Source organism: Pteronotus mesoamericanus, unplaced genomic scaffold (genome assembly GCF_021234165.1).
Source record: "Pteronotus mesoamericanus isolate MK-2021 breed Mesoamerican mustached bat unplaced genomic scaffold, CSHL_Meso_final contig_169, whole genome shotgun sequence".
NCBI lineage: Eukaryota > Metazoa > Chordata > Mammalia > Chiroptera > Mormoopidae > Pteronotus > Pteronotus mesoamericanus.
In genome coordinates this window covers 1,785,557-1,797,580 of record NW_026555068.1, presented here as the reverse complement: position 1 = coordinate 1,797,580, position 12,024 = coordinate 1,785,557, and the positions used below count along the sequence as shown (strand labels likewise).

Genomic DNA, 12,024 nt, shown 5'->3' with positions numbered 1-12,024 from the left:
TCATGTGTTATCAATATTGTTATCCCAGCCTCCTTTTGGTTAGAGTTTGTGTTATATGTTTTTTCTTTCTCTTGTTTTCAACCTCTATATAATTTTGTTTTGTGGTCTCTTTTAGCAATTGTTTTATACAATTTGATACTCTTTCCATAGGTCAGTGTAACATAATTACATCTGTTGTGACTGAGAAATATTGGGGCTTTTTTCTTCCATCACCTTTGTGCTCCTGTTCATCATGATTCTCCCTGTGCACACCCTACTCTTCTAGTGATCGACAACTCTTCTCTCTTCTCTACCTTCCTGGTTTAAAAGTGACCAACTGTATTCTTGTTCTGACATGGTAATTCTACATTTCTTTTGTTATCTTTACATTGTTGACACACATAAGCTTTTTGTTAGTCTATCTTCATTGCTTTCTAACAAAGTAAAGTATATGAAAGGTATCTAGGCACTGCCCGCCTTATTTCTGTTTTAAGATGTGATTGTCCTTCTGTGAGTAGATGAGCAAAATAAACACTGCAGTGCTGTGACCTTAAGACAGAAGGAATTCTGTGCCTTTGCAGATGAAGGCAGACAGCAAGAGTTGCTGATGTTTATTCAAACTTCGTCCATACAGTAAAGAATTCTGATTTTTAAATTTCGTTTACATCGGCAGGGGGAAAAAAAGAACAGTGACTGAAACATGAGGTTTTAAAGTGCTTTTAGAGGAAGAGATGACAAAAAATGGTGGACAGTCCCAGGCTGAGATGGTAGGAAAGGCGTCTGAACAATCAATATATTAAATTATGAGACACATTATTTTTCAAATAACGTATACACAGAAGAAAAGCTGCCAAGTCTTGCACGTTTTTGTTTTATTACCACACTCCGGAGGGGTCTGGCTGGCGAGGACATGTGTGTGTGGGGCAAGGACCTTGCCTGTGGTGGTGGGGGAGACTGTTGGCCTCGGCTCCGCAGGGCCTGGGGGGGGCTCAGGGAGGGCTGTAAAGTGACACATTGCCAGCAGCATGAAGGCTATAAATACGTCCCTTACATTGGATACATATGTACACACATCAACATATATACACACATATAAAAATATCTGCCCCAACCGCATACAGAGAGTGTTGCCAAAGAACAGAATTTGTTTCTGAAACACAAAGAAAGGTAAAACAGGAGAGCTTTCTTTCCAGTTCTGCTTTGATTGGAATAAAATAAACTCTGCACCTTTAAATTTCTGTATTTAGGGTGGCTCTGTCCGGCGCGTGCAGGGTGATTTCACTGCCTATGCAGCGGGGGAGGGTGGGAAGGAGGCAGAGGGGGGCTGGGCTCAGGTTTTCCCTGAGCTGCACATGACGTCAGGGGTTCAGATGATACCCTGCAAAAACTGCGTCTTCATGTATTCTTTAAAAACAATAAAAAATCCTAATTCAGTGAAGCGTGTTAAAAAAATGAAGAGTCCTCATTATTTTTGTAGAAAAAAAGGTTAGTATTTTAAATTATTGTTTAAATTTTCTTTTGAAAATTAACTACACCGGGTGAAGGGATTTTCTTGGTTTCTAACTGCTTTTGTTTGTAGAAATGCTGTTTGATTCTATCAAAGGATGTGTTTTCATCCTCATCACCAGGTGGGCTTCGGAGAGTGCCGTCAGCTTCCACGAGAGAGGCCCCCCCCCGCCAATCATTCAGCGGTATATACAACGTGCTGCAATGTAAACCCCAGTAACAAAAAAATAGTTTTGTATCAAATGCAGTATCAAATTGTCATTTCATGTAAACACAGTGATTCTTGGTAAAGATTAGAGGCCAAGGTACCACCAAAAAACGGCCATGGGATTAACCCCTGCTTTAAAAAAAATTTGTAAAAGACAAAATAGTCCCCCCACCCCCTCTCTCTTCAAGCTGTTGGGTCAGTGAATCGGTCACATCTTTTGGAAGCAGTCCCACAGTATGCACATTCCTGCAGAAAGCACCAGACCAGAAATGTCAGAAACCAAAGCAGAGCGGTTGGGGCCAGCTCCTCCCAGGCTGCCTGGCAGAGGTCAGAAGGGACGGCCCCACCTCAGAGCCCTTCTGCACAGGTGGCCTGTTGGCCTGCAGCCATACTCTGTCCATCCAGATTTTCCGAGGAAGCTTGGTGTACTGGTCTTTCCATGGGAACCGGTCTCTGTGCCCTGGGAGGGAATCTGGCATGGAGGCCGGAGGGCAGACTCTTCCTGAACCATCCCTCCGAATGCCCCCATTCCTGCACCATGAGTCTCGGTGGGCAGCAGGCAGCTCGTTGTTCGGGTCTTGTCAGGATCTTCCTTTCCCAGGGCGTCTTAGAGCACCGTCCCCTCACCAAACTAGGCAAGCCCAAGCAAAGGAAAACTTAGAGGTTCGCAGGCTGGTCTCCTGCACTGGGGGCCCGGCCAGTGCTACCCCTGCAGGTCAGAGAGGGGGCCGCCGCAGCTCTCGCTGCAGCTGGAGGAGTTGCTCAGCAGAGCGGACCCTGTGCTGGACTCTGCGGGAAAACCAGGCGAGAACGGCTTCGGCTCCGTACGTGTGCACTCAAGTCCCTCTTTCTTGTAAATAGGCTCAAGGCTGCGAAACCCGGTGGGCTCAGGGCACGGTCAGCGTGGATCGGGGGGTCTTACCTGAGCTGCTCAAGCACTGTGCTGAGCTGGACTTGCTGAGGAGCATGGACAGGCTGCTGGCCGGCACCCAGCCCTCCTTGCTGGAGGTCAGGTTCCTGACATACCTGCAGGGGGTGTGGGCCAGTCAGTGGCTCCAGCCCACTTGCCCAGAGTGGCTTGAGGGTGAGTGCACTGTGGGGTGTCTTACCAAAGGCCCTCGTCGCCCTCCTGAACCACCTCTACCATGTCCCCGCTTCTCACGGCAAGTGTGTTGAGGCCTCCCTTCTCATCGTCCACCACGATGGTGTACCTCCCTGGGACCTGCGGAGAAAGACACACAAAACCCTCTGCTTCTGCCCCCGGGCACTGAACGCAGGCCATGGCGACTATCCAGCAACAGGCAAGGTCCCACGTGAGTGGCCTTCCAAGTGTCCAGCGATAAGAGGAGGACACGAGCACTCTGTCAGGGTCCTGCCATTTGTGGGGCTTCTGGTGCAATGACTACCTTAAATTGGGAGGGTCTCTTAGTTGTAAAAGATGCTAGGTCCCTCATTGTGACCATGCTAAAAAAAAGCCCTACTTGGCCCGCAAAGTGCCCTCAGCTTGCTCCTGGTGGTCTGGCCTTCCTCTGCTGCTCCCTCTGCTCCTGCCACACTGAACAGGCCTCAAATACTCCAAACATAGCCCTTGGCCCCAGGATCTTTGCACCTGCTGTTCCCTCTTCCTGAAATGCTCTTCCCTCCTCGGCCTCCTTTCGAAATGGCAGCCATCCTCACCTAAATACTATATATTTTACTTCGTTATCATTACTGTTTTGCTTCTCTATAGAGGAGATTCTTGTCTATTTTGTGCCGTTTTATCGTCAGTGCCTAGGACAGTGCCTCACACAGCAGATGCTCAGCACCTATTTGTGGCCGACGCTCTGTAGAGGATGCGGGCCCTGGGAAGAGGAAGCTGTTCTGACGGAGCATGGGGGGAACTCAAGCCTCAGTTGGCAATAAGACATGTGACAACATGTGGCTAAACTGCAGGACAGGGCTTCAGGGCTGCAGGGTGTGGAAGCCGGGAGGTTGAGGGTGAGAGCCCTCTCTCCTCACGGGAGCCGCCATGCCGTCTTAGGATGACCGGTACTAGCCCCTAATTGGCCCTGAGCAGCCAAAACCATGTCCTCCTGCTACAGTGAGAACAGAATCCAAACCCCCCTCAGAGACTGCCCGGGCCCCAGAGCCACCCCCTTCCTGACCCTCCTGCGCCAGCCAGCCTCGGTCTCCCCCTCCTGGGTCCCCCAACGCCCGGGCTCCTCTGCGTGCCCTGTGTCCATGTGCGGCTCTTCTCGTCTTCAGGCCTCCGGGGCTAGGCCACCTGGTTTGTGCCAGGGCTCTCCCTGTTTCCTCCCTTCACTTGTGTCCGCCCTCCAGACTCGGATGCTCTGTGAGCTGCGAGAACCCTGGAGCTAGAACCAGGGCAGCCCTGAGAGTGCGGTAAATTCCTGTTGGTATAATCCTGACTCTAATGACTTAAAACGTAAATAACTTCTCCCTGCGGCGCCAGTTAAAACAGGACCTTATTTAGAATGCACACCCTGAAGACAGTGCTATTCTCTTAAAAATGAGACAGAGGTGCATACATAGCTATATGGAAGCTTCTGGGACCATTCTATTTTTCTGAGAGGCAAATCGGTGTGCATGTTCCCTGTGGAGGAGAGCCACCTTGTGTGGTGGTGTGACAATGATGAACTAACAGAGAGGAGGCGACACAGAGCCACAGGGAGCCCCGGAACCGAGAAGTTCCTCCCAGTGGCCACAGAAATTGCAGGCCATCACGCTGGAGCTTCTGGGGCTCCCGGGGACCCGCTGCACCAGGCTGACTGCCCAGGGGGGAGCCAAGATTACCAGCTTCCTGGGGCCCACTCCGCCTTCTTCCTCCGCATCTGAGGAATTAATTGGCTCCTCGGCACTCGACCAGCCATCGTTGTCCTCAGGGGCCTCCAATGGGTGGGATGTTTTGCTCCAACCTGCGAGAGAAACAGGCTCCAGTGAGGACTGCCCTCAGTGACAAGCCTGTCTGAAGGTGATCTATGGAAGTCCCTGCAACCCCCAAATGTGCCACCCACGTGGAGCCTGTCCTCTCCCCAGGAGCTTGTAAAGACTGCAGGGCACACTGCTGATTTCTGAAATGCCTGCCATGTTCGCTTCGACTGTGCAAATAGTCCAGGGAGACAGGGTCCGGAGGACTTGCTTCCATTGCCCGGCCAATCAGGGGAAAGAAACGAGCTGCCAGCGCCTCCCTGGATGGCTGTGCACTTCCCCAGCAGGCCCTGCGGCTTCCCAGGTGAGAAGCAGCACTCCCCGCCCCCAGCCTCCCATCTGCTGGTCCCAGTCCCAGGGGAGCACAGAGGCCCTGAAAGACCACTAGCTGGAGACACTGCTACCCATCTGTGTTGGAGCCAACGCATGGAAGGGAAGATGTTCGATGTACCACTCAACACTCATCAGACTGAGCCAAAAGAGCTCCTCCCATGAACGGCTGAGGCTTACTGATAGCGCCCTGCTCCAGACACACTCCCAGTTCTTCACATGTGAGGTAAGGGGGTTGCAAGCCTCATGGGAATGACACTGTCATGTGTCTGAGCTTCTGCAGACCATGGAGGCAAAGCTGGGATCCCAGCCCAGGCCTTCGGGCTGCAGGGCCGGCCTGTGTGAGCTGTAACCATTTCCACTGGCCCAAAATTCAGTGGAAGAAAGCTTTCCTTTTGGACTTTATAAAGTATGTATATTCTTTCATTAGCCTCTCCACTGGCACGTAGCCCCAAAGAGAAGCAACTGCATTTCCCATTGGCGGGGTGGGGAACGCAAGTAAGTTGTGAGGAGATAGGAGGCGATGAATTCCTGATTCTGAATCGATGCAGTAAATGCCAGTAATAAAGCACCAAGCGAAAGCCACACCCCTCTGGTATTTGATCACAGCCACCAGATGGTATTAAATAACATTTCAACAGGAAGCAAGTGAATGTGGGAAATAAGCAGACTGCTTGTCAGATCTGGGCTTGGGTACATCCAGTTTCAAGTTACATTGGTAGAGGCTGGAAGCATACTTTTCCCCAAGAAAGAGAGGGTGCTGGGTGTGAAGGAACCACAGTGAGCCAAGTGCAAATGCATGCTCCCCTTTATAAAGTTGGGGCTGCAAAGTGGCAAGCTGTCTAATGGGCTAGTTCCCAAGGCTGAGAATATTTAAGCATGGCAATGAAAACCTAGTGTTAAAGAGGCAATAGGAAGCCATCTTTGCCTTTCTAGAAAAGGGAGCTGGGACCCAGAGTTCTCCATCAGCCAGAAGAACAGTGAGCCCTGGGAGGAAAGCATGTGTCTGCTTATATCCTCAGAGCCGAGAAGCCAGCAGATGCCAGCAGCCCTGGGGGCTCTCCAAACACCCCTTGGGCCGGGAGAGTCTCTGAGCTTGGCCTGCTTGGGGCCAGGTGCTGGGGCCAAGGGAGGTGTGCGAAGCTCGGCCCTGCCCATGTCCCTGCCACGCTTGTGTCTGTGCATGGATTAGGGCTGTGAGTTTCCAGCTACAAACGACCCACCCTTGCCTGCTTCAGGCCTGTCTGGAATTGTTGCATTGTGTGGGAAGCTAAGCAGAGCACTGGGCAGGGGACTAAGAGGGTCACAGTGCCAGAAGCCTGGCTGCAAACATCTTCCCCCCTCCCGCCCACCACCGATAGATAGGGTGGGGTTTCTGGTGAAGTTTCTGGCGAAGCAGAAGTCTGAGGCCAGTGAGAACAGGAAGATGAAGACTCTTCCATGGGCAGATAAGGCAGTGCTGCCTGGCCAAGAGGCCTTAGATCAACCTACGCTACAGAGAGCAGCATGGCTGTGTTTGTGTGAACAACTCCCCCCCCACCTCCCAGCGCCTGCAAAGAATGGCAGGCTTTCTACACACAGGGCAGCGTCTAGGCCTGTGGTTATTCTTCTCTCTGCCCGGGAGCGTCTGGGCGAACCTCTTCAACAGGCTCCAGTAGCAACTCTGCCTTAAGGTGGGGCTGCAAAGGGGCAAAGGAGTAAGCAGAAAACTGAGAGCTGAGTGTGCCCGAGGCCCCAAGCGTGGAACTAGAGAATGACATCGTGGGTCAGTGTCACAACCACAGATCAGGGCAGCATCCTCCTTTGATCTACGGAGGATGCTGGGGATTTTGCAGGGGGACATTAATATGGTCACCTCTACTTCCTGTAAAACAGTCCCTTGGCATTGATATTGAGTAAAACAAGAGCTGCTGAGGCTTTTCAGGAAGCAAGCACTTCAGCCTTTGCAAGAGGGCCAGCCAGCAAGTTCACCGTCACCTGCTGCAGGCGGAAATGACCAGTGATGACGGGGAGGAGTAGGAGGAGGAGGGGGACTGGCTGCTGGGCCCCAGGTGCCGTGCTCAGGACTTTCAAACGCATCCACTGTGACCCTGTGAGGTGGCCTTGTCCTCATTTTACAGATAAAGACTCGAGCGTGCGGAGGGGACAAAATTTGGCTAAAAAGCAGTAAAAGCAGCATTTGAGTTGTACTGAGACGTGCTCAAGGCTGCATTCACTGCTGCCCCATGCCAGCCTCCGACACAAGGGAGAGGTCTCAGGGGAGAGGAAATGTGTAAAGGACAAAAATAGCCCTTCCCAGGAGCAGAATGACTTTTCCCCCCAAGCACCTGGGGCAAGCTGGGTGTCACCCGTGTGAAGGCTGCAGGAGAGGGTCAGAAAGCCCCTGGCCTCTGAGCTGTCATGTCCGAGGGCAGCAAGAGGGCCGCAGCCTGGGTTCCCAGGGAGCAGAGCATGGTTGGAGGCCGGAGTGGGCCTTGCATGTCCTCTGGGTGGTCTCTGACAGCGCGTGTAGGGAATTCTGGTTCAGTCTACACCCCTTGTGAACCTTCACAATTGTTTGCAAAATTCAGAAAGATTTACAAAGTGAAGTCCTCACTGGACCAGGAAACCATCTGGGTTTCCCTGGGTTGCAGGGGCGGGGGGCTTTACCCTTGGGATAGGAGAGGGCAAGAAAGGAGGAGGCTTGATTTTCAGCATAGACCTTGACCTCATCTGTCTGCATGACTGGTCATCCCCCCATGAAATGAGAGGTCTGACGGGATCCCGCAGCTGCCATCTCTGCGTTTCCACCAAGTAGTGTCGGGATAAACTGGTAAAGCAGGGGGCGGCTGGTGCTGCAGGGGCCTGTGGAGAGAGTGCCTTGCAGCCTAAAAAGCCACTGAGTGGAAAAGCCCAACCCAACCCAATGCCAGCCACGTGTCAGCAGCCTCTAACTAGTGGCCGGTGGGTGGTTCTGTAGGTTCTAGGCAGACCTGGTGTGAGGAGTTCAACCAAGAAGCGTGACATCATCACAGTATCTGTTACCAGAGCATTACGCTTTTGAACAAAGCAATGAGTTTGCTTCTGGCTAGCAGAGATCTATTTCATTTTACATTCTAGATGACACATAATGGCAAGACAGACAGCATCTGTAACTGGACAGGAAAATAATGGATGGCAGACTATGTCCAGAAGGTTGAGCCACTCTACCTCGTAAACCAAAAGGCGTTGGATCGCTCTTAACTTCATGTCGCTTAGCTTTTTTGTCAGGACTGGTAGGAGAAGCTGCAGAAGGAGGAAGAGGCAAAAATATAACAGGAGAGAAGAGAGAGAGTGAGGAATTGCATGCAGAGCGCCGAGGAGGCCATGAGAAACACTGCGTTCATGCCGGGATGGGACACAAACATCGAAAGGCTGATTGTCACTGATTCAAGAAGCAGCTTCCTGGGAACAAGCTGGCTGAGGGGTCCTGCAGGTGGAGGGAGGGCGTGAGGAATAATAAGAGAAGAGACCGGTGTGCAGTGACTCTAGCAATCGGTACCATCATTTGGGGCTCTCTCTGGGTTCATTTTCTGAGTTCTAGGTGCATTTTCTCAGCTAGGCATACACTTCCTATACTTAGCAAAGTATACAGTACCAGAATTGGTCCTTTTTTTTTTTAGTTTGAGGCCAACTTGAAAGTATTTTATAAATTGGGGAAAAAAAACCCTCTCATTTTTTGGACCAACCTCTGGACCAATGAAAAGAACCCTAGACAACACTGGCTCTTAGCACCCGGTGGAGAGCCCTGTGAGGCCCGCCTGGCACGGCAGGGCTTGCGCCCCGAGCTATCGCGGTGTATCTCCCTCCCGGGCAGTTCACTGTCAAGTAGCACGCAAAGGTGGTCAAGCTTTTAGAGATCTCCTTCCAAGGGAGCCTTGATCTGCCCTGGGCACTGGCGAAGGCCCCCAGAGAGAGCTGACACCAGCACCTCAGCTTCCGGCTGTAGAGAGTAATTGCAGCAGAAAGGTTAATGCCCACAGCGACTGACAGGAAACAGCAAGAAAGGGGGAAGAGTAGACCAAAAAAGCAAATGACAAGTCGTTTCTGAGCAGGCCTTCCTTAGAAAAGCTCCCCTCTACCTTTTGAAAGAGAGGGCTCCCAAAGGAGAACTGTGGCTGCATATGTAACAGACCTAGCAGTGTCAGTAAAAAAACCCCAGCGAATCAGTGGGAAGATGCTCTGAATGGGTGCGCTTGGGATGAAGCAGGCAGATGCCCCTCCCAAGAACATCCTCATGAATGATCACCACACAGATGGATGACGGACATGCCACCTTGGTAAGGGACATGTCCAGAAAACAATTTTAGGTGGGTGCCTTTTACCTTTCTGACCTTTGAGGTTAGCAAAGCCCTGCAGAGTAAAGCGCTTCTTGGAAAGCGCAGAGCTTTCTGAGGTAGAGCTAGTGACTGTGTCATCTACAAAGGAAGAGAAAGGGACAGTGCAGAGGGTGTCCACAACCCAGGGTGCTCTGGGGAGGGCACATGTCAGGTCAAGCAGGGCTTCATCTCAGGCTGGGTTTGCGCATAATAACCATGAGGAAGAGGGGCTCATCTGGGAGGTTCCGGTGCTCTGTGTGGGGTGGCTAGGGAACCCTGAACTCCTTACAAATGCTCTGCGGGCCCATAGGAGGCCATGCACCCCTGGTACGCCCACTGATGGACACCTCTGATGCAGGTCCCGGTACACCTGGGCTCAGTGGCTGCAGGCACCCACCTTTGCCCTTTTCGGGGGGTTTTGGCAATGCCGTTGAGCTCACGTATCCTTCCAGACTTAGAGGGTCAGTTTTCCTTTCTTCCAACTTTTTGACGTTTCTTGTATTCCCTTTCGAAGGACTAATGACATCAGACACATTGAAAAAGAAATAGAATGTTGCCTGGTTAGTTTCTGAAAACTCTCCTTGAGAATTTGAGGCATCCAGACTGAATTCCTATCTGGTCTTTAAAGTACGCTTCCTATCACTGCAGAGCGGCCAAGAATTTCTGGATTAAGCCCAAATGGAACAAAATGAGGATAAAACCACCTTCCTAGACATTGAGCAGGAGGTGGCTTTTTTGGGGGGGCAGGGGGGCAAGGGGTTCTTCTTTTAAAACCAGTGTTCTATGGATTATTCATTTAGACCATATCCTGTTCTACAAATGCTTAGAGGTGGCTTATATAAGAAACGGGAACAATACTGTTAAAAAAAGTAAGTGAATGTATAAGGCAGGAATAAGGGCAGAAAGGGTTTGAAAAGCCATTGTGAAGGTTGGTGTCTGAAATGTGTCCCATGTCTGTGAGTTTTGGTTCAGCCTCTAGCACCCAGTGGTCCCTGTCTGAGGAGCTACTGACACTGAAATGTTAGCGGTTAACTATTACCTGGAACAGCTGCATCATATGCTGAGCATCACGGGAAAGAACTGACCCACAGATAGAAAGTAATGAGCAAACTGTCAGGGACTGGCCCCTGCCTGGGAACGGGGCCAGAGACGCACGCCTCTGAGGCCGCTTCCTGGGACTGACCCACCAGCTCGTGATTCCAAAGGGGGAGCACTCCAGGGGGCCTTGGGCAAATGCAAAGTAATCGCATAACCAAGAGAGTCAGGTGACAAGGGCCAAGTAAAGTCTGTGGCCTGTGCAAATGACTGCTTATGACTCTTCGCACACGGCGGCGGCATTGCAAGTGCTCGTGTTCCTCACCTTGTGTTGGATGATGCGGGCAGAGGTAAGCTCTGGGACTGCTCCAGGGCTCTGTGCTGGCTGGCTTCTGCGGGAGAAACAAACAAACCACCCACGCGTGGCTGAAGAACTTGAACCCAGCACGTTTACTTCTAAGGGCTATGTTATCTTGGATAGCTTACAACTGTGAGATTGCTTCGAACTTATGTAAAAATACCCCTGGAGCAAAAGCTAGGAGAAAATGATAGCTGGAGGCATTCTCACCTCGACAAGCCTGCAGCTGGCTGGTCAGCACTTTCCGAATCTCGTTCACCCACGCTGCCTTAATCTCAGGGGTTGGTGCCTGTCCCCCCAAAGAAATGTCAAGAGGTAAGGGCTCTCATTCCCTAAAGACACACGTTTTGGTATTTTACTCTGAAAACTTCCGAGGACAATCTTAGAAATAGGCAATGAGAGCGCTGTATGTGAAAGGAGAAGGGAGTAAACGGTAGCACATTCCTTGTTCTGGGACTTCGCCCCACAGGCAAGGGCGTGATCTGACAGGGCCCAGGCTGCTGCAGCACCAGCTAGTGGACTGACAGCCAGCCAATACGTCTGCACAACCACTGATGTCTGACTCAGTGGGAAGATCCTGTGGCACACACTGAGAATAAGTCTCTCTGGGAAGTGGCTCTGACGCCATTTTAGGTGACAAGAGTAGCCAGAGTCTGACACCTTACGGGCAGACTCTAAACTTCCAGGGGGAGGGAGACCGTGAAGAGCATGAACGCTGGCCAGGGCTCCGTACTGCCTCGGTGCAGCGTGGGGCCCGACGGGCAGCGCCAGGTGGGTGGCTGGGCTCTGTGGACCCTGGGCCTGTGGGAAGCCAGAGCACTGGGCCGCATCCTCGCCATAGCTCTCTGGGGCCCTGGGGTCTGGCGGCGCTGCTGTGGGTGTTATGAGTTGTAGACAGCTAAGAATAGTGTGATACAGGGCTGCCACATAGCCCTGGGCCCAAACCATCCCGCGGGTCAGGATTTTGAAGGCAGCCGGGAGAGGCAGATCCTCGCGCTGGCTGACCCCTTCTCAGGGCACCGGGGGTCTCACAAATGCACTTACGGCCTCACCCGCCTCCCGCCCTCACCAGCAAGGTGAGGACAGGCAAGGGCTCAGGACAGACTTCCTGCCAGGGGGAACTGGTTATGTGAGTGTGGCACAGGCGAGCTGTGCTCCCCTGTGCCGCCCAGGCACACCTACGCTACAGGAGCCTGAGCTCGTTTTTCTGGAAGGACACTTCCAACACCTTAACTTGCAGCGTTCTCCTGCCCTTTCCCCTGGTTCAGCTCAGGTTTAAGATGGCGCGGGGCGGTGCCCCCAGATGAGCAGTGGCGTTCCTGGCCTCTGGGGACTAAAACTTC

The 12,024-nt window shown here is 52.1% G+C and overlaps 1 protein-coding gene across 7 annotated transcripts in view; it reads right to left on the bottom strand.

The window, feature by feature from the left end:
- Positions 1–587: 587 nt before the first annotated feature.
- MCF2L (MCF.2 cell line derived transforming sequence like) overlaps positions 588–12,024 on the bottom strand; it is a 111,955-nt gene continuing 100,518 nt past the window's right edge. For 6 of the 7 annotated variants that reach the window (XM_054565866.1, XM_054565871.1, XM_054565864.1 and 3 more), the window contains exons 24-32: positions 10,892–10,970; positions 10,649–10,715; positions 9,686–9,804; positions 9,295–9,387; positions 8,141–8,215; positions 4,487–4,608; positions 2,803–2,915; positions 2,616–2,719; positions 588–2,482 (exon numbers count right to left, since the gene is read on the bottom strand). In XM_054565866.1, the coding sequence (XP_054421841.1) occupies positions 2,397–2,482; positions 2,616–2,719; positions 2,803–2,915; positions 4,487–4,608; positions 8,141–8,215; positions 9,295–9,387; positions 9,686–9,804; positions 10,649–10,715; positions 10,892–10,970 (858 nt within the window). In that variant the 3' untranslated portion in view covers positions 588–2,396. The remainder of the gene's footprint in view (positions 2,483–2,615; positions 2,720–2,802; positions 2,916–4,486; positions 4,609–8,140; positions 8,216–9,294; positions 9,388–9,685; positions 9,805–10,648; positions 10,716–10,891; positions 10,971–12,024) is intronic. The other variant, XM_054565872.1, reaches the window with a different exon arrangement.